A 27,948-nucleotide genomic window follows, 5' to 3' on the forward strand; every position below is an offset into this window, starting at 1 on the left:
CCACGCGCGGCCGCGCGTGCCCATTGGCCGGCGGCGGCCTGGTCTCACTGACAACGCGTGGGGGGCGGCCGGGGGCGCGCCAAGATGGCGGCGGGACGGCGGCGCGAGCCGGCAGCCTCCGCCTGACGGGCACGGACCGGCACCGGGCACCGGCACCGGGCGGGCGGCACCGGGCGGCGGCCGGGGCCATGGAGGGCGGCGAGCTGGGCGCCGACGGCATGGACACGCTGACGGAGCTGGGCGACGAGCTCACGCTGGGCGACATCGACGGTGGGTGCGCGGCGCTGGGATCCGCTGTGACGGGGGGGGACGGGACGCCGGGGGCTGCCGCGGCCCCGCGCCGCGGGGGTAAGGGGGGGCGCGGTGCCGTGCCCGGCCGCAGGGAGGCTGGGGGTGGAGGGCTGCGGGGAGACGCCGCGTCCCCGCCCCGTCCCCACCCCGGGGACGGGCGCCGGGGTCGCTCCCCGTGGTGGCCCCGTCCCGGCTGGCACCGCCGCGCCCTCACCCGCCGGCCCCGGAGCCCCGGGGAGGGGCGGCGGGGGCTGGCGCAGGGCCCTCACCCCGTGCCAGGTGCGCGGGGCCGGGCCGGGCCGGGCCGTGCCAGCGAAACCGGCGGCGGGCAGAGAGGTGCGGCCCCTCTGGGCGTTGTGCTGCCGTGGGCCCGGCTGCGGCCGTGCCTCGGCACCCGTCGGGACGGAGCCCCCCTCGGCGCCGGCAGCACGGGTTTGTCCCCAGCCAGCACCCGGCAGCCGCCCCGCAGAGCGCTCGTGCGCCGACCGTGGGCACCCAGGCTTTAAAACGGAGAGCCCGGGAGCCGGGGTTTGGCTTCCCTCGTAGCTGCTGGGAAAGCTCTCATGCACCTCGCGCCGGTGGGTCCGACCCCAGCCTACAAAGTTGGCAGCCTCTGAGGATGCGATCCGACACGCGGGGGAAGAGCGGCTTTCCAAGCGCCCCCCAGCACGGCTGATGAATGTCCTGCGCTCCCTGTCACACGGGGCTCGCCAGGCTCCGGAGTAAGAGCTGAGTCTCTTCCAGGGCAGATCTTGCCTAATTCTTGTTTATTTCCTGCTGGCGGTAGTGCCACCTGGTCGCGAAATAGCAGTGCCATCAAGTGAAAAGCCGGGAAAGTACAGCGCTGGGGGAATGAGCAAGTTTACCGCGGTGAGGGTGCTTTCGGATGGTCCCAGCTGCTCCCAGTCCGAGGGCGAGGACCCGCTGTGCGTTACCCACACCGCATCCGTGGGGACGCCGTGCTGCAGGCTTCGTCCCCAGGCAGCCCCGCTTGCTGTGGCAGCGCTTTGTCGGAGTTTACTGAGGCGTCGCACGGAAGCCATTCAGAGTAATCCAGCAATCTGCTTTCCCCTCCCTAACTGCGGCTGATTATTCAGCTGTAAGCCCTCTGTCGCATCCTTGTGTCCGGAGAGCCGCGGAGGGGCCGTGGTTCGTGGCCGGACCCTGGGGTGGGGAAGGGCATCCCCACACTGCGTGCCGCCGCCCCGTGCATGCGGATAAGGGAAGCGTTCAGGTGGCTTACGGGGCATAATCCCGTTAAACCGGATTAAACAGGGAAGAGGAAGCTTCAGTCTTGAACGATGATCTCCTCCTTCCTCTGTGGGGCAGAGTTACAGCGAGGTGGTAGAAGCCTCTCAGAGTCGGTCTGGTAACGTGCTGGGGAAGGCGGGACAGGCAGAAACTGCTGTGCAGTTGTTACAGCCCAGGGATGAATAGGCAATATATTTAAAAAGAAAATGAGAAGAAAAAAAACACAAGTGTTTTTCTAATGACTTAGACATATGCATGCATTGCTCTGCTAAAGTTCTGTGAAGTGTTGTTTTCTTGAGTATGTTTCCCCCTATTTTCCTGTAAACTTGAAAGTGAAACAAGGTTAAGATGAACCTTTATCCACGCCTGTTCCAGTTTCCAGAAACCCCCAGTCTCCCAGCTGGGGCTCAGTAGGGAAGGAGAGATGGGTGATGTGAAACTACCCTGAAGGCAGCTGGGTGGGAGAATGGCTCCTACTGGAATCATGCAGCTGCCCGTTTTCTTCCTTCCACAAGTGCTAGACTGGAACAGGGGTTGAACTAGATGGTGACACTTTTTATTAGAGGTGGCTTTACACTCTAGTCTCTGCCTGGATCCTGAAGTCCTGGAAAATGTTGTCAGAGCATTCTGCCTTTTGTTCTGAGTCGCTGGCCACCTCTTGGCTCCTGCCTGGAGGTGTTAGGCTGGCGTTGTGCTATCTCTGGAGCTTTGGAAGCACCCACGGCTGCCTCGTGTGTGTGCACTTCTGTGTGAGTCCTGCCCCAGTGATTCATGCAATAAAAATGCACCGAACGTTTCCCTCCTTGCAGAGATGCTGCAGTTTGTCAGCAACCAGGCGGGGGACTTCCCGGACCTGTTTTCGGATCCCTTGTGCGGCACCTTCCAGGGCGGCGGCAGCACCACCACCACCACCACCAGCAGCAGTAGCAGCAGCAGCAGTGGCAGCGGGACCCTGGACCCTCCGCGCCCGTACGGCCAGGCGCCCCTGCAGCCCTTCCCACCGCCCGCCACCTCCCCGCAGCTGCAGAGTGTCCAGGTGAAGGTCCCTCCGCAGCGCCCGGCGCCGCTGCTCCAGCCCCGGCCCCAGCTCCAGCCGCAGCTCCAGCAGCAGACGGTGATGATCGCGCCGACGTTCAGCTCCGCTCCCCAGACCAGGATCATCCAGCAGCCCGTCATATACCAGAACACAGCCACGAGTTTTCAAGGTAGGGTTTGGGGAAGGGCAGTGCTCGCAGCACGTGCACGGTTCTCGTACCTGTAGCAAAAGGCTTAGAGAGTCCCACAGGTATCCATGGCCATTGTGAGCGTGAAGATCTTTCTTCTGCAGGGTATGTGGGGGTGTTTCTTCTCCTGCGCATGTGGCTTTGACTGAGCGATCACGAGCAGCTTTCATAAAGGAGATCGTAAATTGTCTTGTGCCACCTCTTGGTGTCCTCCGATGTGGCCATCTCCTATGGCTTGGGTTGGACCCACCAAGACCCATCAGGGAGGTGCTGGTTAGGCGCGCTGTGTAACATAACAGAAGTGATGGGTGCTGAGCTACCAGACCCGCAGGGCTTTGGCTTCATTTTCTCTCAGCTGATGCGTCCTGGAAAGCTGCTGTTCTAGGTGCAGCATCCTCTCGCAGGAGCTGAGTTCTGACCAGCCTGTGGGAAGCGTTAGGTGGGCGCTGCCCGCGGAGAAGCTTTGGGAAGAGGAAGAGTGAATCTGGGAGCGTTTATAGCCTCCAAAATAGGGACCTGGGCGTTTGCGGGCCGTTCCTGACCTCTCCCCTGCTTTGCAGTCCTCCAGCCTCAGGTGCAGAGCCTGGTGACGTCCTCGCAGGTGCAGCCGGTCGCCATCCAGCAGCAGGTGCAGGCGGTGCAGGCGCAGCGCGTGCTGACGCAGGCTGCCGGCGGCACCATCCAGACGCTGGCGCCGGCCACGGTTCAGACGGTGGCTGCGCCGCAGGTCCAGCAGGTCCCAGTAAGTGCAGGGGTGTGTGGGGCGCTTCTGTGGGTACGGCTGGGAGGGCCCTGGGGGGAGAAACCTCATTTAAATGAGCTTCCTTTGAGTTTTCCGTGCTTCTTCTTTTCCAAGTCCACTGCCACTTCTTAAGAGACTGACGATAAGGGAATGCTTTATTTCAGTTCTTCCATCATGGTTCATCTTTTTGGTGCTACGCTGTCATATGATCTTGTTTTAAAACACACATGAGAGGGTGAAAGTCTTGTGTTTCTGTGTCAGATAAAAGTGGTTTTGGCACTCAACATGGAAAAGTTACTCTGGTTCAACCGTATTAGACCATCTATAATGTTCTTTATATGTCAGCACTGACAAGGTACTCGAAAAAGGAAGTGCAAGTTGGGTTATGGCAAAATAACTGTTGGTTTTGATCTGCTTGACATCCTGTTCAGACCCTCTCGTTTTGAGGGTTTGCACCAGGTTCTGGCATGTCCAAAAACCGTCCCGGCAGTACAAGGTGCGAGGTGGAAGAAATTTGTAGTGGTCCTGCTCATTGCTCACCCACCGAGATACAGCGTGACAATTCTGCCGTTGCCTGCCTCTGTCTACCAAGATCAGCAGAGGAATGTGTGCCTACTCGTCCCTTCATCCGTGGCTGTTTTCCATCTAGGTTCTGGTCCAGCCCCAGATCATAAAGACGGACTCCCTCGTCTTGACCACCCTGAAGGCGGATGGCAATCCCGTTATGGCTGCGGTGCAGAATCCAGCGCTCACAGCGCTCACCACTCCTATTCAGACCACAGCTCTGCAGGTACCACCGTGAACATTGTTTTTTTCTCCTCTTCCCCTCGCTGGCATTATTTCCCCTGGTAGGAGAAGGAGGGTTGGAGTTTAGTGTTCATCAGTGATGCGGATGGAAGGGTTTCCAAGTGCTGCTCTGGTCGTGTCCAAAGTGAGTAATACCCCGCTTCTGCCAAGGCTAAATACACAGATTGTACATTTTTTGGCAGCCTCCCATGGCCAGTAAGCAACGACCAAGGGCACATTTCTGTTTACCTTTTTCTGGTATTACAAGGAGAAGAGTATGACCTAAGAATTCCATGCAGTTTTTAACCTCTGTGGAAGCCACTGAAAGGTAACTGACTTGGAATAGCTGTGGACCTTCTTTTCTCCCTCAGCAGCAATTAATAGCAATGTGTTGAACATAAAAACTAATTAAACTACTCCTCAAAGGGCACTTGCACCGAGGATCCAGTGTCATCGTTCAAGATGGCTCCTGTGCTTCAGGGCCATAACTTGTTATTCACTCGGAGAAACTTGTGCCCCCAAAGATACTTTTATCACGGTTCTGTGCGTTCTGCAAAGATCCTTCTGTTCAAATATTTACTGCTGGAGACAGATAATCTTGCAAGTCTGGACTAAAGTTGTGATTTCTGTATAACATCGTAGGCGTGTTGTGTACTTGCTAGCAGCCAGGCTAAAATCGTCCATTTGCTCGCTTTTAGGCGGCACTCTCACACGGAGGTGAGGTTTATGTGACTGTGTTTGGTGGGCACACAATCCACAAGGCGTTCTGAACACATTGAAATTTCCTGGAGATTATTCAAGGAGAGGTGGAAGACCTTAAGCTGAAACTTGACAAATAAGTGAAATGAAACTAAATTAATTTCTACTATCCCAGTTAGAAGACTATATTTCAGAGCCAAAATTGTTCCTAAATTTCCTTGTGGTTAGTTTATTCTCATTTCCATCAGTCTGACTTTTAGTGTAAATAACTCTTCCTATCCCTAATAGTTTCTCTGATCCTGGGTGTTCTTTAGAGACCAGTTGTACCCTTCCCAATCTTGTTTTACTAGTTTAAGTAGTCTAAATTCTTTTCTTTACTCTGATGATCCTAGAAGTACCTCTGTGCAACCGTTCTGGTGGGATTCATCTTTTATTGTGGAGCGCATACTGCTCTGGTTTGGTGGAGATGTCTCCACCAAATGTGATGTGGCTTTTGTCTACAATTAGGTGATCAAGTCTGAACTCTTCACACTAGTGTGTAACACTCATTGCCTTGATTCCTCATCTTAAGGCATTTTTGTAGCTTAAAGTTGTTAGGGATCTACTTTTTCCTCATTTAATCTAACTCAAATTAACTGCATCACTCAAGCCAGAGTTTGTCTTTCTGCAGTCAGGACCTTTCTAACATTATTGGTTCAGAGGTAGCATTGCTTGTTGATGGTGTAACAACTTCCTTTGTCCATGGAGGAGGTGGATCAGAAGGATTTGAGGAGCAAGAAAACCTTGGTCCATTTCTCTGTTTAGTTAGTGGATGAAAAGAGCATGGTATTGGTGAAAGGGTGTTGGGGTGATGGAGAAGAAGAGGTTCTTGGGGAGACACTGGCCTGCCCCTTTGTTTTTGAGCTCTGTGAACTTCTCTTGATTCTTTTTACTCATTTTGCTCTTACCATCATAAATCTCATGTATATCAGCTGATTGCTATTGACACTTCTCATGCCTTATCCTTGTAGACCCTCGTTGGGAGCAATGGGACCATTCTGACCACAATGCCAGTGATGATGGGGCAAGAAAAGGTGCCTATCAAACAAGTCCCTGGGGGAGTCAAGCAACCAGAACCACCTAAAGAAGGAGAGAGGAGAACAACTCACAACATCATTGAGAAGCGTTATCGGTCATCTATAAACGATAAGATCATTGAGCTGAAGGACCTCATTATGGGGACAGATGCCAAGGTAAAGATGTGGAATCTGGTGTCATGAATACTTGTGTCCTCAGGTGCTTGTTGCTCTACCAGATGAAGCAGTTGGGTACGTGCTGCCGTTAGTAGTATGCATGCGTATATTGGGATAAGACTGTCGTGGAATACTTGTGCAATGGAAAGCTTGATAATTGCTTTCAGGAAAGGTCACCTGTAAAATGTTGTTGTGCTAGCAGTCCTGTTTCTTGGAAATCAGAACAAACACATAAGGTATAGCTTACATTAGGCCTAACTTAAATAGGTCCTCTACGCAGAATATCGAAGTGGATATCTTGATGACTCTGCCAAACCAGAACTTGCATCGTTTACATTTCCTTTTCCTTGTAACTGCAGTAGGGAAGTAGGGATGAGGATTTTTTGCTTCTGCTGCTGTTACGGTTTTAAAAAAAAAAAAAGAAAAGGTTGAATGCTGCTATAAAATCTAAACCAGTGTCTTGCACAGAGCTTTCCAACTGGATTCCAGTAGATATTGAGTTGTAAAAGCTCCTGTTCACTCAAATGTTAGAAACTCTCTTGCACCACCTGTGACCTGCATTCAGGTCTGTGCTGTTCACTTTTCCCACGTTGGCCGAACGGTGATGTTCTTGATACCCATGTGCTTACATGGCCTTTGCACAAGCACGTGTGTTAGTGAAGTTACCTTCTGTTGCTGGGTGGAAGCTTTAGGTTTTAAAATATTGATTATGCGCAGTGGTTCAAAGTGCTTTAGGGCTGTGTTTCCAAGCTAGACTTGTCAGCCTCTTCTGGAAGTGTGTATTTTCATGGGGATGGACAAAGGACTGAGGCAGAGGGAGAACTGGAACAACTAAACCATGTTATCTCAATTAACCATGGTTAACTGGCAGCAGCTTGCTCCATCCCAGAAGAGAGCCACTTCTTCATTTCAAAACTATGATGTTTTCTAAGGACTATTTCTGTTTGAAGTCGAGACATGAACTCTTGTAACTTGAACGTTTATCTGTTTCCACTGTACTGTCTTTAAAAAACAAAACAACAACACCTTAGATCTTAAGTAAAGATCTCTTCTCACAGAGAGAACTTAAAAACTTAGAGAGATCCGAGGTACAGTGACTCAAGTCCTGTTGTCCAGTCCTAGTGTGCCTTTCAAAGTAAGATACCTTGCCGTTATTTTATTTTATTTGATTTATTTTGCTTCTGCCAAGAAGTTCTCAACACCTTTTTGTTTGTATTCATGATGTGAAGGGTTGTGGTACCCTTATGAGCACAAGTGGGCCTTTTGAAGCTCAAAGGATAAACTGTGTTCTGCTTGTCTGAATTCCTTGCAGATGCACAAGTCTGGTGTCCTGCGAAAAGCCATTGATTACATTAAATATCTGCAACAGGCCAACCATAAACTGAGACAGGAGAACATGGTTCTGAAGCTGGCTAACCAGAAAAACAGTAAGTTGCGGCGGCTGCGCAGGAGGGAGGCAGTCAGGAGGGATTTAGAGTGCCTCTTGCAGTTTGTTGTCATTGGCAAAAGTAGATGGGTGCAGACTGTGGTGATGGTGGCCAGTATTCCTGCAAGGGCAGAGCCAATCTGAGTGAGACTGGCAAGATGCAGGATTGAGAAACATGTGCATAATGCGCTCTGATTCTTGCAGAGCTGTTGAAGGGCATTGACCTAAGCAGTCTGGTTGATAATGATGCAGACCTGAAGATAGATGACTTCAACCAGAATGTTCTCCTGATGTCTCCTCCGGCCTCTGACTCGGGATCCCAGGCTGGCTTCTCTCCCTATTCCATCGATTCAGAGCCAGGAAGCCCACTGCTTGATGATGCAAAGGTACTTGTGACTTGATTCATCAAATTCAAGGTGTCTGCTTCAGGGATACGTAAGAGACAGAGTTTGAGTTCTCCTAATTCTTGAGAGTGGAGCTAGCAGACATCTGCTAAGCAGAGCTGTAGGTGTCAGAGATACATTGGAAGGATGAGGAAGATGCATGGGTGTGTTTTATTATTATTTTTGAATGATTGAGACTATTGCCTGAGCTGTATTGTCTGAGCCATACCGTAGCTGCTAGAAGAACTTAGCTTGGGCTGTAGCTCCTGTAGATTCTCTGTGGACTCATGGTGAATGAATCCCAAACTCATGACCCAAAACAGCCCACGGCTCTCAAGAGATGTCCTATGATTACAGCAGGAGAACTTGGAAAAAAATGATGGCCTCAGCTGTGGGTAATGGGACTGTGAATAACCACAGTTACAGGGATCTATTAGCTACCTTCAGCTGATGGGTTCATTTTGTGGGTATCACAGGAGAACTGGGTCCTGAGGGAGACCCTCAGAAGAGAAAATTAGTCCTGGCCTAAAGCAGGGATCCAGTTAATGGTAACTGGAATGACTGGGAGCAGAAGGAAGGTGAAGGCACTCCGGTACTTCAGCCTTATCTTACTAAGCTAGGGCAAGCTCCACCAGAGTTCTTACTGATCTTGGTCTTAAACAAATTTTAAAACTTGTTCTCTTTCCTTCTTCTCTACCCCTCTCTTTGCATAAGCATTTTTTGTTTTAAAGAATGTTAAGCAGCTTTTCTTATTCCTTTTTTTCTCTCTGCTAATTCTCTGAAGGTTAAAGATGAGCCTGACTCTCCTCCTGTGGCCCTTGGTATGGTGGACCGCTCTCGAATCCTCCTCTGTGCCCTCACGTTCCTGTGCCTCTCCTTCAACCCTCTAACGTCCCTTCTGGATGCCCGAGGAAGCCCAGAATCTGACAGCCTCGTGCGCCACGGCTCTGGCAGGAGCATGCTGACCATTGAGTCAGGTAACGAGTTAGGGCACTGAGTTAGGATCTCTCTGAGGCATCTTCACCTTTAGTTTGTTTTTAAGGCAGCTAACCGATTTTTGTAACTTATTAAGTATTGCGTGAAGAATTACTTCAGAAACGTGCTGCTATAAGGTGTTGAAACTGGCTTGTTTCATGTGCTTACTCCACACTATTTGCGGTTTAAAGGAGAGCAGCTTAGGTGAGCGTGGGAGGTTCTGTAGGCATCTTGTCACTTCCCCAGCTGGTCAATGTGCTTCAGCGTTGCTTTGTAAACTTAATTAAGTCTGGAAAACAACACTGAGATATTGAATACCCATGGGTGGATCTGATAGCTTTCCTAGAATGTCTTGCATGAAGGTAATTTTAGAACTGCTGACTCAGTTTTTGTAAAACAGTCTTGTAAAAATAACAGTTGTGATTTGCTTAGGAATGTTGGGGCTTGGAGTTGATGAGGAGGTGTCGATGCAGGTGTCTTCTGATTAAAATACCACTTGTAGTATCAAGTTTTGCAAACAGAGCAATACATCCTTGTTGTTCTGGGTGAGCCCGCGCTCGTCCCGATGCAAGGCTTTTGGTGTGCAGATCAACTTCTCACTTTCCTTTTGGGATGCCCGTTGCAGACGCCGGCGGGTGGTTTGGCTGGATGATGCCCACGCTGATCCTGTGGCTCGTGAACGGAGTGATTGTCCTGAGCGTGTTCGTGAAGCTCCTCGTGCACGGAGAGCCGGTGACCCGGTTGCACTCGAGATCGTCGGTCACCTTCTGGAGGCACCGCAAGCAGGCGGACCTGGATTTGGCACGGGTAGAGCTGGCTCCTCGTTTCACATCAAATGCGTCCTGTAGGAGGGGGCGCGGGCAAACGTGACCTACTGAGGCAGTGCCTGACACTTGCAAGAATGTGGTATTTCTGGATGGTAGCCGGCCTGATTTTCTGAGAAGTTGGTGGAACTTGTTTGTCTCGAGCAGGTTGCTGTTCTCCCTCGGCCTGAATTAGTGAGGCACGGGCATCGGGGTTGTTAGAGCCGCCTCGGTTCTGTCCTTGTGCCTTGCTCCTGCGTCTTGTGGCAGGGTTTTGGTTCCTGTCCCAATTCTGGCAAACAGTCAGTGCTTGAGAGTGTCTTTTCTGTAACGCAGGCGCGTTTTGATGGTAGTTCAGCGGAAGCTTCCAGCTGGGCCAGATTTGAAGCTGGTGTAAGCTGCCCTCGTGTTTACTGGAATTATGGTGACTTCCTCAGCTGAAGACATTGCCCTAGCTTGTACATCAGTTTGCCTTGCTCCCGATGCCGAGGAGGTCCCAAAGCGTGCCTGTGGTTATGCTTTTTGTTGCTTCACCTTTGGCTGTGATGTTCGCAGGGGGATTTCGCTGCGGCAGCGTCGAACCTGCAGACCTGCCTGTCAGTCCTGGGCCGAGCGCTGCCGGCCTCCCGCCTGGACCTGGCGTGCAGCCTGTCATGGAACGTGATCCGCTATAGCCTGCAGAAGCTGGCGCTGGTGCGGTGGCTGCTGAAGAGGACCTCTCATCAGTGGCGGGCCAGGGAGGCCACGGCGGGCTCTGAGGACGAGGCCAAGACCAGCGCTCGGGATGCGGCTCTAGCCTATCACAAGCTCCACCAGCTCCACATAACAGGTAGGGGCTGAGGCAACAGAGACACTGGCCTCTGAACTAAATGAAAAGCTCAGGGCTGCTCCTGCAAAGAAAGGGCTCTGCAAGAATGGCTGAAGCAACAGCGGTGTCCCGTTACATCTTCACCGGTCTGCAGAGGTGGCTTAAGGTCCGTCCCAAGCAGCAGTTGATTGAATCCAGTCATTTTCTGCCGCTTGTTTCATTCCTGTCACTTGGGAATGTGATGTGAAAGCAGGGGCTAGGGTTAATTGTTTGGAAAAAAGTCAAATTTCTGAAGCTGTGTAAAGCGCAGATGGCCAGTTGGTGTTGACACGCTTCGAAAACCTGGGCATGTGCACATGTACTGAGGAAGTGCTTGAATGTTTCTTGTGAACAGTTGTTTTTGCTGCTTCCTTGGCAAACTAATTTGTAATTTTAATAGGCTACAAGCCCATCAGAAATCCAGGTTAAACTTCCGAACTTCCTAATCTTGCTGTGTAAATTGTAGTTATGCCACCATGGACAACAATAAAACGCTCTTGTATTTAAGAGTGTCTGTGCAGATATCTGCAGAGGTGTGGACAGCAAAGGAGTTCAGTTCTGTGATGGTGATGAATGTAAGGAGACAAACTTATTGGTGTTTTTCTGGGGAAGTTTTAGCTATGGAGGGCATTCTTGCAGAAGCACGGCTGTGAATGTCACCCTTAGTATCTGTGGAGGGAAGATTTGGTTATAGCCACTCTGGGAATGCAGACGAGGCATGGGACTTCTGGTATCAGCTGGTTCATATTTGTCTGCCTAGGACAGTGCCCCTGCAAACTGTGTTGTTACCAAGTAGCTGGTGCTAGCGTGCCTCGGGTTAACCATTCTCTTTTCTCTTCTGGTGCAGGTAAACTTCCCTCCAGCTCCGCTTACTCTGGCTTGCACATGGCCCTGTGCGCTGTGAATCTGGCCGAGTGCGCGGAAGAAAAGATCCCCCCCAGCACCATGGCCGAAATCCACCTGACGGCCGCCGTCGGCTTGAAGACCCGCTGCGGGGGCAAGCTGGGCTTCCTGGCGGTGAGTGGCCATGTGTGCTCTTTGCCTCCAGGCAGAGCTCCGGGAAGGGCTGCAAGCTGGCACAGTGCCTCCATTAGCGCCGCCGTTCCGCCGCCTGCAGCCCTGGTCCCTGGTGGTGTGTCTTTCCCTGGGTGCTGTTCTCAGCCCTCGTCTTTCCCTTCCCTAGAGCTACTTCCTGAGCCAAGCTCAGAGCCTGTGCAGCTCGGAGCGCAGCGCCATCCCTGACTCGCTGCGTTGGCTGTGCCACCCCCTGGGACAGAAGTTTTTTGTGGAGCGAAGCTGGACGGTGAAGTCTGCTGCCAAGGAGAGCCTGTACTGCACCCAGAGGAACCCTGGTGAGAGCTGCTCGTGCTCAGGCTGCGTGGCCTCCCTGTGCTTTGTTTGCCCTGGGACCCTCCGCTGCTGTGCTCTCTGGCACCAAAGCAGGTGTCTCACTTGAGGGCACTCTCCTGCGTGTGGACGAGAGGGGCTGTGGGGCTGGAAGGTGTCTGGGACTGCAGGAGCTGGCTCTTCCCTGTGTGCGTTACGCTGGCTGGACGTGTCGTCCCCGTGTGCTTGTGTCTGCTGGAGCAGAACCCAGGCGGGGTGACCTGGGGGTGGTGGAGGTGCAGCTTCCCCAGGGCAGAGTCATCACTCTTTTACTGGGTGGCTGAAGTGGCTCAGGGGTGTTTGGCCAAGGGCTGTGGCTGTAACTAGCTGATAATTAGTAAAACCTGTCGTTAAAAAGGCCTTCAAAACTCAGTCTTCAGAAGTCTTTGCAGAAATTCCCTCAGGAATTTCCCTCTACCGCTCTCCTCCTTGCTCCTAAAACGTGTGATTCTTGTGATTCTCGTTATAGCTGCCCTTGTCTGTATCAGGAGGTGTGGCTGTCACTGCAGATAAGAAAAATGGTTGGTTTGTTTGTTTTCTCTCTCTGTAGCGGATCCCATTGCACAAGTTCATCAGGCGTTTTGTGAGAACCTGCTGGAGAGAGCTGTGGATTCACTTGTGAAACCTCAGACTAGGAAAGAGGTGGTGGGCCAAGAGGAGGAGGAACAGTGGTAAGTGCTTGTGCTGGGGACTACTATGGGCAGCTGTAGACTCTGAAAACCAAGCAGGTGATCGTCAGCTGAGTGCTCTGGGGCAAGCAGGGTGGTTAGACTTTAACCAGGACTTGACATGGCAAGCTGAATCTGACCACCACAGCTTATCAGCAGGGTGAGCTCTGCCTCTTCGTATGAAAACCTCTGAACTCACAGGTGCGGTTCTGACTCGTTACCAGCTGTAACGGGGGTTTCTGCTGCTGGCTGGCGTAGTCCTGATCGATTCTTGAACCGGGTGGCACTTTCTCTGCCGAGAGCACAATGTTCAGAAACGCTAAAATTAGCATGCCCCTATCACTTCAGTTGACCAGAGCATGTGTCCAAGGCTGTAGGAGCATAAAGGCTTGGCATGTTCGAGAGTGACCCAGCTGGCTCCCCGCGTTACGCATGAGAGTATTTTCGTAACTGAACAAAGTGCTGCGTTTACCAGCAGTGAAAAATCAGACTAACCTCCGGCAGGAGTGGGAGAGCAGATGCTGGCTGAAATTGTCGTTGGCTTCTGCCAAGCGATCTCGCCTGATGGAAAAATGAAAATTTGTGGGGATCGGAGCAGCTCTTTGTATTGCGCCACATCTCCCAAAAGAGCGGGGTCAAATGCCTTAGGTGGGAAGATTACTTATTTTCTCTGAATGTGTAAGAGAAAACTGTGTGCATTTAGCTTTATTTTAAATCTTGCGTCTGTTTTCTAGCGTAGTTGCAGACAGTGAGCAGCAGTTCAGTCTAATTGCTTGTGCAGTACAGTTGCTTGCGATCACATGCTGCTGTTGGTGAGAAAAGGTAGGAGGGCTCGTATGATGGACGTGGGTTGTCAGTATGCTTGTGGAAGTCCCGTCTTGTCCCTGGAAGGACTGTCTTTACCTAACACAGCGAGCCGTTTTTCTCCCTCTAGGGGTTGGAGCTCAAGATCCTCCTCTGTAGCATGTCCAAGGAAATCAGATCATTGCCACGTATTCCACTTTCTCTGACCAGCACTGTGAATGCATTGTCACTTGCATTCATATACATTTGCATATATGCAAATAGTCACTAGCAGGAGCGTCGTTCGGTCTCTTTTGGAGGCAGTGATGGAAAGGGAGCCTGTAATCAACTCGTAACATATGTCATGTCCGTCAGCAGACACAAGGCACTGGAGGGGATGCTGGCAGCTTCTGTTCAGTGATTGTAGAATTTGGGGTGCTGACTAAGTGCTAACGTGGATCATCTTTCACTTGAAAAGTGTATTACATGCTCTAATCTTCTCGGTGCGCTCAGACTAGCCCCTCCCTTGATAGTGGTGCCACCTTTTTGAAGGGCTTAGGGATGGGGGAGCAGGCTGGGCCCTAACTGGGGAGCAAAAGTCCAGAGCGCCTCCAGAGTGGCAGCAGCTCTGTAGCTGCGGTGAGATGCCTGCAGGCACCTCGCCAGGATGATCTGCTGGTGGTGCTCCTTGAACTGGTCTGTGCACTTCCACTCTCTGGGAGGTCTCTTCAGGTCCAACAGCGTTGTGTTACCTGTAGAGCTTGAAATTTCTGCCTCCGCCTGCCAGCTTGCTGCGCCAGGCTTGTTTAAAAACTCATCAGCTGCTCACAGCTTCAGGCTTTGGTGTCGCCTCCTTGGAGGCACAGCGAAGCTCTGCCTTGCTTCTTGTTCCAGTGAGTTCTCCAGCGCGATGGAGTACCTGAAATTGCTCAACTCTTTCCTGGACTCGATGGGAAGTGGAGCGCCGCCCTTTGCCAGCAACTCTGTGCTCAAGTCAGCCCTGGGTAAGTCTGCCCAAACCGAAGCTCTGCCAGCTGCAGGAACTGCTGCTGATACCCGTCCCCTCCATCCCCACCACCTCCCAAGCTCCAGGCGTGGCAGAAACGCAGTCTGGGGCGGAGTGGGGTTTTTGGGGGGATGCTTAATAAATGTAGGAAATAATGGTTGGGGGTGATGAGTGCATATCCTTGTTGGGGGGTTTCTAGACAAGTAGATAGGGTAAGTTCCGGGCAAGTCCTTGCTGACCGGGTGCAGTCTCAGCATCCCAACCTCCTCCCACGGTCGGATGTCGGGGGGTTTGCTTGCTGCCCGGTGGCCCTGTGCTCCTCCAGCACAGCAGCTGCATCCCTGTGAGATGCGCTTGGTCTGCAGGCTTCCTCTGGCTCCGTGGTGGGGGCACGGGGTGCCACCCCATTCGTCCAACCTGCAACTCTGCTTTTGTAGGCCCGGACGTGGTGTGCAGGTGGTGGTCGGCAGCAGTTGCTATGTCAATCGGCTGGCTCAGAGGGGACGACGCAGCTGTGAGGTCACATTTCACAGAAGTGGAGCGTGTGCCGAAATCCCTGGAGATGTCCGAGTGCGTAGGCTTTGTACCGCTCCCAAACTCCTGCTCCTTCTTTCCTAGCCACGGGCTGGCACCGGAGCTGTGCACTGGGAATGACTGGAAGGGGGCAGAATTGCTTTGATAGGGGCGTCTTGGTTTTGCTCTAATTACACCTCACTGCCACCACCAAAATGATCAGAGGGCTGGAGCACCTCTGCTACAAAGAGAGGCTGAGAGAGCTGGGGTTGCTGACTGTGGAGAAGAGAAGGCTCTGGGGGTGCCGTATTGCAGTCTTCTGATACTTAAAGGGGGCCGACAGGGAAGCTGGGGAGGGACTCTTTGTCAGGGTGTGTAGTGACAGGATGGGGTAACGATTTTATAAAAGAGGGTAGATTTAGATGAGATACAAGAGAGAATTCTTCACTCTGAGGGTGGTGAGGCCCTGGCACAGGCTGCCCAGAGAAGCTGTGGATGCCCCATCCCTGGAGGTGCTCAAGGCCAGGCTGGATGGGGCTTTGGGCAACCTGGTTTGGTGGGAGGTGTCCCTGCCCATGGCAGGGGGTTGGACCTGGGTCATCTTTAAGGTCCTGCCCAACCCAAACAATTCTGTGAAAATCAAATGAAGCTTGCACACTGATGGAAAAGACAGTTCCACCTTTTTGATTCATATCACATGAAAGCTGCTTAGACAGTTTTCTTCCATTTCTCTGTGTAGCTTGAGTAGGTGAGGAACAACTTCCATCTTTTTTCCTTCCTCTCTAAGAAGCTGTGATCTCTGCTCCTGGGGGTGGGAGGCTGGCAGCCGATGCTGGCTGTTGCTTGAGCTCAGCCCTTGGGGCTGCCCTGTGGCACCACGGCACGGCACCGCTCGGAAGCAGCGCTCCTTCTCTTCCAGGAACGCCCTGGTGAAAGCCACCTTCCACCTGTGCAAAGCCATGCAGGCCTCGCTGTCGGGGAAGGCGGACGGGCAGCAGAGCTCGCTGGGTCACTGCGAGAGGGCCAGCAGCCACCTGTGGAACAGCCTGAACATGAGCAGCGGTGCCTCCAGCACCACCCTCAGCAACGTAAGGGCGATGAGCTGCGGGGCCATGTGTGCTCTGTCGTGGTTGCGAGGCTGGTCCGGCTGCAGATGCAGCGCTTCCTTGTGTGTGTGTGTCTGCATTCTCCGCTCATCCTGCCTCAGATAGGAATAAGGGGGATACTTTCTCCCTTTCCGTCCCAAGGGCATTTAATATTTTCCCTCCCTGCTGCATGGAGGAGCAGTGCTGCAAGTACTGCATCGTTATCCTGCCAATACCTGTCACCCCTTCTGTTTGTTTTTTCTTTGACCACTTCGAAATTGGCCCACGGAAAACCTCCATCTCTGTCCTCCGAGGGGAAGATGCTGACACCTGTGAGACAAGGACCTCATTATGTCAAACCCGCTCTGTTTCAAGAGCGCTTGAACCCTCTCCCGCAGAAGTGGGACTGTGCTGCGCTATTCCTGAGCGTGTGTTGCTTGTTTCTTTTTCTCCCCAGGGTTACCTAAAGCTGGAGCCTTCCTGTGCGGCATACGGGGGACAGTTCTGGTCCCTTCTGTCGCTCCTGGGTGGCAGCTGTAGTGCATTGTAGTTGCATTGCATGTGACGGCAGTAACTGTGCAATGTTTCTGCAGTGCAGTACAGAGGCACTCTTCACTTCCACGGCACAGGTAGAGTCTCCCAAGGGCAACTAAAATAGCGAGCCGTGCTAGGGGGCAGCAGCAGCTGGGGAAAAGGGATTTGGGTGGGAAGGCGGTGCTGCTGTCCTCCATGGGCTGCGCTAAGCCGTGTGTCTGCCCCGCGGCTCGCGCAGGTGATCCAGCTGCTGGCCTGCGACCTGCTGCTGTCCCTCCGCACCAGCCTGTGGCAGAAGCAGGCGAGCAGCAGCCAGGCTCTGGGCGAGACCTACCACGCCTCGGCCTCCGAGCTCACCGGCTTCCAGCGGGACCTCGGCAGCCTGCGCAAGCTGGCCCACGGCTTCAGGCCCGCGTACCGCAAGGTGAGGCTTCGTCCTTCGCCCCTGCTTTCAGCCAGGGGGGTTCAGCACCATCCTGCTGCTCACCGCCTTCCTCTTTCCTCCAGGTCTTCCTCCACGAGGCCACCGTGCGCCTGATGGCGGGGGCCAGCCCCACACGCACCCACCAGCTGCTGGAGCACAGCCTCCGGCGCCGCACGCCCCAGAGCAGCAAGCAAGGTCAGCCTCGGGGCTGGGTGCTGCCGCACGGTCGCTCGTGTCAGCCGTGGCCGGCAGGGACGTGCGTGGTGGCAGCAGCTCTGCTAGCTTTCTGTCTCCTCTCTGTGCTTAGGCGAGCTGGACGCGCTGCCGGGGCAGAGGGAGCGAGCCACGGCCATCCTGCTGGCCTGCCGCCACCTCCCGCTCTCCTTCCTCTCGTCGCCCGGCCAGCGCGCCGTCCTGCTGGCCGAGGCCGCGCGCACCCTGGAGAAGGTGGGGGACAAGCGCTCATGCAACGACTGCCAGCAGATGATCGTCAAGCTCAGCGGGGGCACGGCCATCGCCGCCTCCTAACGCCTCGCCAACCCCCAGCCCGGACTTCTCGGAGTTGAAAAATGAATTGGGGGGAAAAAAAAGGGGAGGGGGGGAAAAAAGGGGAGGGGGGGGGGCAGGAAAAAAAAAAAAGCAGTGCTAGGTTAGGGCTGTGCCAGTGGGATCATGCTGGGGTGGGAGCAGGAGGGCATTTTGTTTTTTGTTTTTTTTTAATCTTGCCCCAGGTGCAGCTTCATTCGCACTTGCGCTTGCCTGGGGTGCCGCAGGGGGGCTGGGGCTGGCGGCAGCTTGGTGGTGGTGCTGGGGCTGTGCCCCCCTCCTCGTGCTGTGTGCGTGGGGACCTGGCACCGAGCTGAGCCCCCGGCCCCGACCCCACTGGTGTGCTCCAGGAGCATCGCATGGGGCCAGCACTGCCTGGCGGGTTTCTGTACTGTTTTTATACCGCTTTTTTTTTTTTATAGGAGTGTTTGTGACTTTACCAAATGTAGGGAATGATGCAGCAGACCTCCCTGTTTTTGGCAGGGGGCTGGGTCTGCGGCCAGCTGTGACAAGCAGAGTGCTGCTTGGGGCCCCCCTGGGTGCCTGGAGCTGGGTGGGGGCTGATGAAATGAGCTCTGCTCACCCCCCGAGGTGTCTGTGTGCCTTTTGGTTGATGCGGATTGAACTTTTAGAAACAGTTTATTTTATTCAATTCCCCATCCCACCACTCACCCCTTCCCTCTGCCCCCTGTCCAGCAGCTCCCGAGCCCCCGCAGGACTGGGAGGCACGGCTGGGGCTGGGTGACTGAAGCCCCTTCCCACCTGCAAATAGGAAATCTGCCCTCGGCAGGCGCACAGCGCCCTTTTCCCATGCACGTCCCTGCTGGAGGAACGTTTCCCACCCGGGCATGCCGCAGTGTTCCCCCCAAGTGTGGGGAGCATGCAGCGCTGCCTCCCTCCCCATCCACCTGGGGCACCCCCCTTCATCCCTGTGAAACCCAGCTCTGGATTTCCCTCTCAGTGCTCCTGCTGGGGGGTGGATCGCACCCTCCTGCTCCTCTTGGTCTTCCTGATCCTCTTTTTTTTTTTTTTTTTTTAACTAAACCACAGCAGCTCTTCACCTGTAGTGACCTCCCCCTTATTTCCCAGTGCCCCGGGTCTGCCTGCAACATGGGGTGGTTTTGTACTTCAGTAACCGGCGCGGAGAAGCTGAGGGAAAGAGATGCCCTCTGCCTTCCTCTTGTCCCTTACCCCTGAGTGGGGCCAGGGGGCTGCCCAGCACTTTCCCCCCGCTCCGGGGGCCTTTTTGCCCTGTTTTTCTACTCTTTCCAAATTCACTGCCCGTCTGTCCCTACGGTTTTTTATATATGTGTGTGTGTATATACTGTAACTCGTTGTTTGCGGGCGGGAAGGAACCAGTACGGAGGAGGGGAAGGAAGCCTGTTTCTCCACCTGGAGGCCAGAGCAGTGAGAGGTGTGTATGTGGGGGGGCTCCCAGCTCTGGGCCCCCTGCACATCCATTTACTGAATAAAGTCAAGTGTCACCACCTTGTCCCGTGTGCTCCCGTGTGTCCGTCGCCACCAAGCCACGCAGGAGCCGTACACCTCAACGTGTTTATTACCAAGGGGGAGGCCGGGGCCGGTGGGGAAGGGGAGGACGCGAGGCTGCTCGGTGTCCGCGGGCAGCACCAGGTCGTGCTGCCTGAAGTCCATTGCCCGTCCCCGTGGTGGGCTGAGACCGGCCGCAACTCATCGCCCCGCTGCGCGGTGCCACCTCCTCGCCCGCCGGTGTCAGACGGTGACCTCGGTCTTGCTGTTGGTGGCGAGGTGCCGCGAGGTCTGCCCGTACAGCGGGGTGGCGGGGCCCGGCCGGCGGGGGCCGCGCTGAGGGCCCCCCTCCCAGCCCCCCGACGGCTTGGGGGGGCCCTTGGTCTTGGTGGCCCCCAGCGGGGGGCAGCCCTCGGGCAGCCCCGGCCCCTCGGCGTGTGGGAAGGGCAGGGTGCTGGGGGGGGGCACCTCCGGCCCCCCAAAATGCCTGTAGAAGTCCTCGGGGATGCTCTCTGTGGGGACAGGGACACCGGTGACACCCCCGTGGGGACACCACCTCCTGTGGCGTGGGAGGGTTGACGGGGGGCACCAATGGGCTGGGGGATGCAGTGGGTCTGGGGGGGTTGTCCCCTTCCCTCCATGCCCCCCACAGCCCCATCCCCACTCACCTCCAACCGTGAGCGTGGCGTAGGCGCTGTAGCCGGGGGCCGTCGGGGGCAGGCTGCCCACCAGCGGCAGGCGCTTGCCGTGGCTGTGGGGCCGCCCCAGCGGGGGGACGCCGGCACTGGCCACCGCGTTGTTCAGGGGCAGCTTGTCTGGGGGCAGAGCCAAGGTGGGGGGCTCAGGGGCGCTCACAGCGCCTCATGCTGCCCCCCACACCGCCCTTTTCCCCAGCGGGGAGCAGGCACCCACCCGCCCAGCGGCACCTCGGCCCCAGGGGGATGTTCGGGGAAGGGGCCGGGGGTGGCAGGGCCTTACCTGCGCTGCTCCTGGGGGACCCCCGGGCGAGCCCCTCGCCCAGCTGCACCTGCACGCTGCCCATGAGGCCGTCGATGTGCTCGGAGGGGCCGTGGCCCGGCTGCTTCAGCAGGTCGGTGAGCGTCCTGGGAAGGGGCAGAGGGACGTCAGGCGATGCCCTGCTGCCCGCGTCCTCCCTCCCGGCCCCGACGTCCCCTCTGCCTGTCGTCCCACGCCACGTGCAGCAGGGACAGGCGGCGGGCCATGCACCGGGGTCATTTCAAAGCGGGGAAGACCCCGAGGAAGGGATGAGAGAGGGGTGCTGGTGCTGCCTTGGGGAGGAGGCTGGACAGGTAGCCTCTGGCGCATGCGCTGCCATTTGCGACACCCTCCTGGTAAGCGATAGCATTAAACATTAAACACCATTACATAAGATACAGCGCTCTCCCGTTCGGCATTCACACCCAGGGACGCTGCAGTACCACCGTGGCACACCGGCCGTCCCAGAGCAGGGCACGCACAGCGGCATGGCCTTCAGCAGCCGGTCCCTGGATAGGAAACCACGCTCCCGTGTAGGGGGGAGAACCCCCCGCGTGGTGCTGCATTGGTGGGGGGGGGCCCCGGGCCCGACCTTGAGCAAAGCCCCGTCCACACTTGTCCCATGCTGCGGCCCCGTGCCTCCTCATGTCCCCAGTGGCCCAAGCCTCAGCCGGGGGCACGGCCGCAGGCCCTGCCATGGGCACCGTGCGGCACCTGCACACCAGTGCCCTCGCATGACGCAGCTGGTGGACCCTCACTGTAACGAAGGCCGGTGGTGCCCTGGGCTGCGTTAGGCAGAGTATTGCCAGCAGACGGAGGGAGGTGAGCCTTCCCCTCTGCTCAGCGCTGGTGAGGCCGCACCTGCAGCGCTGGGCCCAGTTCTGGGCTCCCAGTACCAGAGAGGCACATACATGCTGGGGAGAGCCCAACAGAGGGGCACCGAGCTGAGGAAGGGACTGGGGCACCTCTCCTGTGAGGAGAGGCTGAGAGCTGGCGCCGTTCAGCCTGGGGAAGAGGAGGCTCAGGGGATTTATCGGTGTCTATAGGCACCTGAAGGGAGGTGCAAAGAGGGCAGAGCCAGGCTCTTGTCAGCGGCAGGGCAAGAGGCACTGGGCACTAACTGGAACACAGGAGGTTCCCTCTGAACATCTGGAAGCACTTCTTCACTGTGTGGGTGGCCGACCCAGAGAGGCTGGGGACTGTCCCTGCTTGGAGATCTCCAAAAGCCTCCTGGACATGGTCCTGGGCAGCCTGCTCCGGGTGGCCCTGCTGGAGTAGGGGACCTCCAGCAATGCCTGCCCACCTCAGCTGTGACCTGAGCCTGTGTCAGTGCTGGTCTTTGCACAGAGACCTCTCTACCCCATAACTCATCTCTTCCTAAAGCCCCAAATGCAATCCACCCTGATCTCCATACGCCCCCACAGCACGAGCAATGCTTTACTGAGCCGAACCACCATGGCCCCACACATCTCCCAGAGACCTGCTGGAGCTCCTGGCCCCCAGCCCTGCACCAGCCCTGCTCCCCTGCCCACGGGGCCATCCCGGAGCAGCTCTGGGAGCCCAGGGCTCGTGCTGGGCAGGCCACGGGGCCGGCAGCTCCCGTGGGGCCAGGGGCAAAGGCTGTCACGGCGGGAGCTGCCGCGCCGTCAGCCGCTGCCTCCCCAGGGCCCCGCTCGCCGCCCCCTTCCCCCACGTGTCCCCGGAGGCCACCGCTCGCCGGGCTTGTTTCACCAGGAGGTCCGATGCGATTTGACCTATTTCTTTTTTTTTCCTCGGGTCTATTTACCAAGCTCGAGCAGTCCTTTAGCTGCGACTTTTCCTCTCCAGATAAATCCATCAGTGCTCTTTTCCACACGCCTGCCCCCGGCCCCAGTCACCCGCACAATAACGGCAAGAGCAGCTCTCTCCCTGTCCCCGAGCCATGCACAGGCGGTGCCCTGGGGGAGGACGTGTGCCAAGGTGCCGCTGGCTCACAGGACGTGTTTTTTTGGGGGGTGAAAGCTCTAATCTGGGGGCTTGGGGAGGGCTGCGGAAGGTCAGGTTGCATTAACTTAGCTTATCCAAAGGTCTGTGGCTCTGAGATGGCTCCGGGGTGCAGAGCAAGGTGGGGAACGTGGGGCATATCAGCGGATCAGCTTTAAACCTGCACTGCTTATCTGCAGTAAAATGCTAACGAGCAGTGCCCCTCGCCCAGACCGCTGAGGTCTCCATCCACCACCGTGGCCATGGACGCTGGGCACACAAGGCCACACGTGTGGGTTGGTGTCGGACAGCCCCAGGCAACCCGGCTTGCAGGAGCCCAGCCTCGCCAGGAGGACCTGGCCAACGGGCACACCCAACGGCCCCAAAACCAGCCTGGAGTGAGCCCAGGAGCGAGCAGTGAGGAAAGTCCTGGAGCCGTGGGGAAGATGAGAAGGCAGCGACAGCTCCCCGGCAGGAGCCAGCACACTGCGCTCAGCGCCCCCGAGCAATGCGGGAAGCCACCAGAGCAGGAAACAGAGGTGACAGCGTGTCCCCAGCCCTCAGCACGGGGGCTGAGCTGCTCTTGGGACCCCTCAGACGGAAGCCAGGGGCCCAAGCCCCGCACCTGGAAAGCGCAATGGGGCAGCGGCTGCAAGCCCCGGGCAAGGGGGCCGTGAGTTGCGGGAGGAGGCAGCAGCACAGCCATCGGTGGAGGAGTGGTGACAGAGTGACAGTGCAGTGGCGTTGCCCCCCGTCCGGACATGGCCCTGGCTGCACGTGTGCCGTGCATGGGCAGGTCACACGTGGGTGTGGAAGGGGACGGGGTCGCTTCGCTCTCGTCCCCCGCAGCGCTGGGGCGGCAGGTGGCAGCTCGCCGGCTGCCTGCAAACACCTTTTCTGGGTCTTCGCTGTGCCTGCTGCCGTGGGCATCACCCACAGAGGAACACCCACTGGGGTCAGCTGCACAGCTGGGATGGGTTTCGGGACCCCAAAAAGCATGGGGAGACCCAGCTGCTTCCTCTCCTTTCCCTGCAGGGTCCCCAGACCTCTCGCCCGTAGATGTAGGTCTTTTTTGGGGGGATGTCCTCATGTGGTGGACACGAACAGCTCCCCCCGCCCTGAAAGGACCTCACCTCCTTGGAGATCGGGGGCCTGAAGAAAAACATGGGCAGGTGTTCCTGACTCAGACAGGGCCTGGGCACGCTGCGCGAGCGTGGGGACGGGTGCCAAGCGTGAGCCGAGCAGGAAGGAGCACGCCTGGTGGGAGCCGCCATACGGACCTGCGGGAGGCGCGGGGACGGGGGGACGAGGTGGCCGCGGTGTTTTGGGTGCCTGAACCTCTTGCTGGACCAGCCACGAAAGCAGGAGGAGACGACGTGCTCAAGGCAGACTGTGTCGAGCCAGAGCCATCGCGGGGCACTGGGGAGTGCCCTCTGGGAGCAGAAAACCATGGGCGGGACGGCAGGACGGATGGGAACGGAAACCAGAGCGGCCGTGCAACAGGGAGCTGGCCCGAGGCCACGCTGCAGCTCCCGAGGAGCAAATGAGAAGCTCCAACCTGCGGCACCGGGCAGGACGCGAGGTCGCACTGCCCATGCGCCGGGGCGAGGCGGATGGAAATATCTGGTGCTGAGACACGGCATGGTGCACGGGCCGGCTGCGCACACCGGGAGGGAGGAGACGGTGCCACCACGGCACTGCCCTGCCCTGGGCCACCCGGCTGGGGACCTCCGGCGGTGGCAGGCTCCTGGTTTTGTCCCAAAAAGGCACCCAAGGGAACCTTGCCTTCTCCTGCTCCATATGGTTGTGTCGGAAAAAATCAGTGGCTTTGGGGAAAAAGGGATCTGCTGGGCAACGGGCTGCGCATTTGGGAGCGCGGGCCCACGTGAAGGCGAAGTGTGCTCGTGGGGAGCGGGGTGAATCGCTGCCCTGCTCCTTGGGAAGGGTCGGCCGTGCAGGAGAGAAAGAGGAAGGGCACACGGAGATGTGTGGCCTTGGTAGCACGGTGCCGAGGCCACCAGCAGAAAACAAATCCCCTCGGTGGCCGGTGGGGTGAGAGGGACAGCAGACGGAGATGGGGTCAGGTTTGGGCACCGTGGGGCTGCCCCTCCCCAAGCACAGCATCCCCTTCCCAGGGAGGGGAGGAGCAGGGAGGCTGGCGGAGGCCGTATCGATCCTGTCAGGGTGCCAGCGCTTCCTCAGATGACGCGGGAGGGGGACATGGGCACACAGAGACGCCGGGCTAGGCTCCCCGCCAAGTGCGTGGGGGGGCACAGCATGCATCCCCCCAAAAGACTGCCTTGCACGTCTCAGGAAGGCCCTGGGACCCCATTCCCATTTTGTCCCATGCCCAGCCTCCTCCAAACACGGGGTGCAGGCGTTGTGCTCAGCAGAGCCTGGGGACGGGGCGCGGGGGTGCAGGAGGGGGGTGCGGCACCCGGCGGCCGCCCCAGCCCCATGCGGGCACCCCACAGGAAGGTCCCTGAGAGGGGGGATGCAACCAGAGCAGCTCCCACATCGTCCTGGTAAAATTATTTCCTCGGGCCCTGCTTGCTTGTTCTTATCATTATTAATTTTAAGCTGAAATCCCTGAAGAAAATGGCACAAAAATGGGTTTATTGCCGGGCTCGATGTCCTCGCTAGGAAGACCTTGCCGATCGGCAAGGCGCGGGGCTGCGGCTCGACGCCCAGGGCAGCCCCCAGCCCCTCACCCTGCCCCTGCCAGCACAGAGCCCACCACGTCCGTGTGTCCGTGTGTCCGTGTGTGCACACGCGTGTGCATCGCGTGTGCCGGGGGGAGGACGAGGAGGGACAGCTCTGAGTCAGAGCCGCAGGGGCAGGGCTGCGCCTGCGAGGCTGGAGCTGCCGTCAGCTGCTGAGAAGTGTTAAACTCATTTAATGTGATCGTTAGGGGGAAAAAAAGTGAAAGGAAAAAAATTAAAAGAAAAGGAGGGAGGGAAACAGCTTCCTAAGAGAAGGAGCTGCGGGAACGTAACACCGAGGGGGAAGCAAGGCAGAGGAGCCACAGCCACTGGCCCTGCCTGTCCCTGTCCCTGTCCCTGTCCTCGTCCCTCCCCACCAAGCCAGCAATGCTGCCCCACACCAAGATGTGGGGCAGAAATGGGACCAGCAGTGTTTGCCTGGAGCCACAGCTCTCAGGGGAGCCTGAAAGGAGACGAAAAGCGAGGGGCTGGAGCCAGGGGGCGAGGGGCTGCTGCCCAGCGTCCCGGCGGTGTCCCCTGGGTGTGCGGCCCCGGTCCCCTCCATGGGGGTGACGTCCCACCCCGGTGCCACACACACACACACGCACACCGAGGTGGTGCAGAGGCACGTCGGGAAGCACAGCAATTAGGGGAGATTTTTTTTGGGGGGGGGACGGACACCGAGCGGGGGGGGGGGCTGTGCCCCTTTACCTGGAGACGGTCATCTCCGTCTGGGGGCCCTGCGCCTTCTCCAGGCCCAGCTTGGTGAAGATGCCCACCAGCACCATGACGGCCACCACGCCGCAGATGATGTAGACGATCATGTTGGTCCTGTCCCGCGCGGGGTCCTCGGGGGGCTCGTCCACCCGGGCGGGCGGCTGGCCCGTGTTCACCCAGTTGGGGGTGTCGTAGTTGGAGCAGCCGCTCTGGTCCAGCCGCCCGGGCTTGAACTGGCAGCAGAAGCGGTACCCGCAGGTCCCGCAGCAGTACTGGTAGATACCGGCGTTGCAGTTGAACGGCGGGTCCCACTGCCCCATCACGTCGTAGTAGCCCCGGCAGCGGTCCCCAGCCGGGCTGGGCTCGGTGGGCGCGGGGGCCACGTCCTCCACCGCCGGTGCCCGGCTCCCGTTGCTGCCCCTATCCCCGGGCCCCCCCGGGCTGGGCTCGGCGCCCCACGCCCGGCCGGGCTCCAGCAGCACCAGGCAGCAGATGCCCACCACGTAGCTCCGCTCCAGCCGCCCGCGGCTCCGGGGGGCCATCTCCCACCCCCTGCCCGAGCCCTTCTCGGTGTGTGTCCCCCCCCCCCGCCCCGGGGGGTTACAGCCGCTCGCCCGCCCCGCGAGGGCCCCCCCGGAGCAGCCCCATGGCTGCGGAGATGCCCCCGAGGAGGAGACGAGAGGGCTTGGGGAGAGGGGGGGAGGAAAAAGAGGGGAAAAAAAAGAAAAAGGGGGGGAAAAACGAAGTGCGAGGGGACGGACCCCCCGGTTCTCGCCCCCCCAAAAAAACGGGCCAGGGGGGTTCAGGGCAGGAGCCGAGGCTGGCGGCGGGGCAGAGCCCCCGGGTGCCCCCGGCCGGGGCGGGGGTGCGGAGCGGGGCGGCCGGGCGGGCTGGGGGCTCTGGGCGACCCCATCCCCGCCTCTGCCCCTTGCTGCCGGCACCGAGCTCCGGCAAGGAGAGAGGGGAGGGCGAAGAAAGGCAAAAAAAAAAAAAATAAAAAAATCGGGAAAGCAGCAAAAAGCCGCGGCACCGGGGAAGGAGGGGAGGAGGAGGAGGAGGAGGAGAAGGGCGGGGGGGGGAGGAGGAGGAGGGAAGGGGGGCGGCGGAGCGGGCAGGGCTCGGGGCTGGGTGGCGGCTCGCCGAGGAAACCGGAGAAGCTCCTTCACCAGTCCTCCGCCGCCCGCCCCGGGCCCTGGCCCGCCGCCACCGGGCGGCAGGCACCGAGCGGCCCGCCCCGTCGGGCGGGGACCACGCGCGGCAGCCCCCCCGCGCTCCCCCCGCACCGGGCACTGCCGGGCGGGTGTCCCCCCCCCCCCCCCCCAAAAAAAAATATACAGCCCCTGGGACGGAGCTGGGGGGCCGCGGGCGTCGGGCTGGGTGCGGGAAGGGGGGCGTCGGGGGGAAGGGGCGAGCCCCACAGCTGGGGGTCCCGGGGGGGGGGGGGGTGTGGGGAAAGGGGGGAGTGGGGGTCCCCAGTCCCGGCGAGCGTCAGGGCGTCGCCCTTAGGGAGCTGAGACCCTTCATGGGGGGAATGATGGATGGGAGAAGCAGGTGAACCCCCAAAACCACTCCCTTCCCAGATCCGGGATGATTTGGGGCTCCCCAAGCAGCGTGCCCCCATCATCAGTGCCCTCAGCCAGCGCCTGGCCCCAGAAGGGAGGGGTTTGCTTTCCCTGCTCTGCGCCCGGGGTGAGCGTGGCCAGGGCGAGGGGCATGCACAGGGCCTCTCATCCCCTCCAGCATCCTGCCCCGGGGCTCCCAGTGCCCCCAGCATCGCCCTTGTCTCCTCGGGCAAACCGCCCGCGTGGCCCAGAGCTGGGAGGAGGTTTGGAAACATCGCTGGAAAGATGCAGCCGGAGCTGGGGCCGCCTCCGATGGGTCCCGAGTGCCGCAAGCGAACGAGAGAGACCCATTTTGCAAGGTAGCTCTGAGCCTCCAGAGCTTCCCGAAGAGATAAAAAGCCAGCGAGGCGGCAGAAAGCCGCGCATCGCCGAACGCCGCGCTCCCACCAACCCTCGGGGGGTCTCGGGTTGGAGGCACCGGCGGTGGGAAGTTGCAGGCACGGGGGCTGTTAGCGCTAACGGCCCACGCCAGCGCCTGCCTTGACAGAAGCCATGCAAGCAAAGTTTGCTGGCTGCCCAGGTAATGGCAGAAATCGTTTCTGGGCGATTGCTCGCGACGTGCATGCGAGCAGAGCCCCCCCAGGGGCCGGGAGGCTTATCAGGCTGGTAGCAGGCTGAGCGAGCAACTGGCCAAAATTGGGGATTTTGTAGGGAAATGGTTGCCTGGAATGACCTGGGAGAAAGGGAGTATTTCTTTTCTGGGGGGAGGAACGCTCACAGAGCGTGAAACAGGCACTTAAAGGGTATCTCGGTGCCTGTGCAGCCAGGCTTGGAGCGGGAGGGCAGCGTGCGGGCAGGAGCCGCAGGAAATTCAGGTCGGCGGGGACCCCTAGGGAAAACCCAAAGGATGTGCTCACG

At 57.8% G+C, this 27,948-nt stretch overlaps 2 protein-coding genes across 3 annotated transcripts; one reads left to right on the forward strand and one right to left on the reverse strand.

Annotated features, from left to right (window-relative positions):
• On the forward strand, positions 1 to 19,090 carry SREBF2 (sterol regulatory element binding transcription factor 2). 2 transcript variants are annotated; one of them, XM_080551334.1, is made up of 19 exons: positions 1 to 270; positions 2,352 to 2,747; positions 3,326 to 3,507; positions 4,157 to 4,297; positions 6,003 to 6,224; positions 7,537 to 7,651; positions 7,903 to 8,036; positions 8,818 to 9,010; positions 9,634 to 9,815; positions 10,367 to 10,640; positions 11,506 to 11,675; positions 11,842 to 12,010; positions 12,595 to 12,715; positions 14,390 to 14,499; positions 14,939 to 15,071; positions 15,934 to 16,102; positions 16,872 to 17,057; positions 17,141 to 17,252; positions 17,365 to 19,090. In XM_080551334.1, exons 1-19 carry the CDS (start codon positions 189 to 191, stop codon positions 17,583 to 17,585), a joined length of 3,312 nt encoding a protein of 1,103 aa, XP_080407460.1. In that variant the 5' UTR covers positions 1 to 188; the 3' UTR covers positions 17,586 to 19,090. The 2 variants fall into 2 exon arrangements, with proteins under 2 accessions (XP_080407460.1, XP_080407461.1); XM_080551335.1 differs by having other exon boundaries at positions 50 to 270; positions 7,855 to 8,036.
• SHISA8 (shisa family member 8) lies at positions 17,755 to 26,494 on the reverse strand. The gene is made up of 4 exons (XM_080588517.1): positions 25,463 to 26,494; positions 20,070 to 20,194; positions 19,760 to 19,906; positions 17,755 to 19,603 (listed from the first exon to the last, which is right to left on the reverse strand). The coding sequence occupies exons 1-4, from the start codon at positions 26,008 to 26,010 to the stop codon at positions 19,335 to 19,337; spliced, it is 1,089 nt and encodes a 362-aa protein (XP_080444643.1). The 5' UTR covers positions 26,011 to 26,494; the 3' UTR covers positions 17,755 to 19,334.
• Positions 26,495 to 27,948: the final 1,454 nt, after the last annotated feature.

This window comes from Anser brachyrhynchus (genome assembly GCF_964034855.1).
Source record: "Anser brachyrhynchus genome assembly, chromosome: 1".
NCBI classification, from domain to species: domain Eukaryota; kingdom Metazoa; phylum Chordata; class Aves; order Anseriformes; family Anatidae; genus Anser; species Anser brachyrhynchus.

What these genes read in the sequence shown, in the direction of transcription:
- SHISA8 (XM_080588517.1), bottom strand. Translation starts at nt 26,010, where the DNA reads ATGGCCCCCCGGAGCCGCGGGCGGCTGGAGCGGAGCTACGTGGTGGGC. An exon ending in ACGGAGATGACCGTCTCCAG is followed by an intron (nt 20,195 to 25,462) that starts GTAAAGGGGCAC and finishes GCCCCTTCCCAG; the next exon opens with GACGCTCACCGACCTGCTGA. An exon ending in GTCCCCCAGGAGCAGCGCAG is followed by an intron (nt 19,907 to 20,069) that starts GTAAGGCCCTGC and finishes CTCTGCCCCCAG; the next exon opens with ACAAGCTGCCCCTGAACAAC.
- SREBF2 (XM_080551335.1), top strand. Translation starts at nt 189, where the DNA reads ATGGAGGGCGGCGAGCTGGGCGCCGACGGCATGGACACGCTGACGGAG. An exon ending in GCTGGCTAACCAGAAAAACA is followed by an intron (nt 7,652 to 7,854) that starts GTAAGTTGCGGC and finishes TGATTCTTGCAG; the next exon opens with AGCTGTTGAAGGGCATTGAC. An exon ending in AAATCCCTGGAGATGTCCGA is followed by an intron (nt 15,072 to 15,933) that starts GTGCGTAGGCTT and finishes CTTCTCTTCCAG; the next exon opens with GAACGCCCTGGTGAAAGCCA.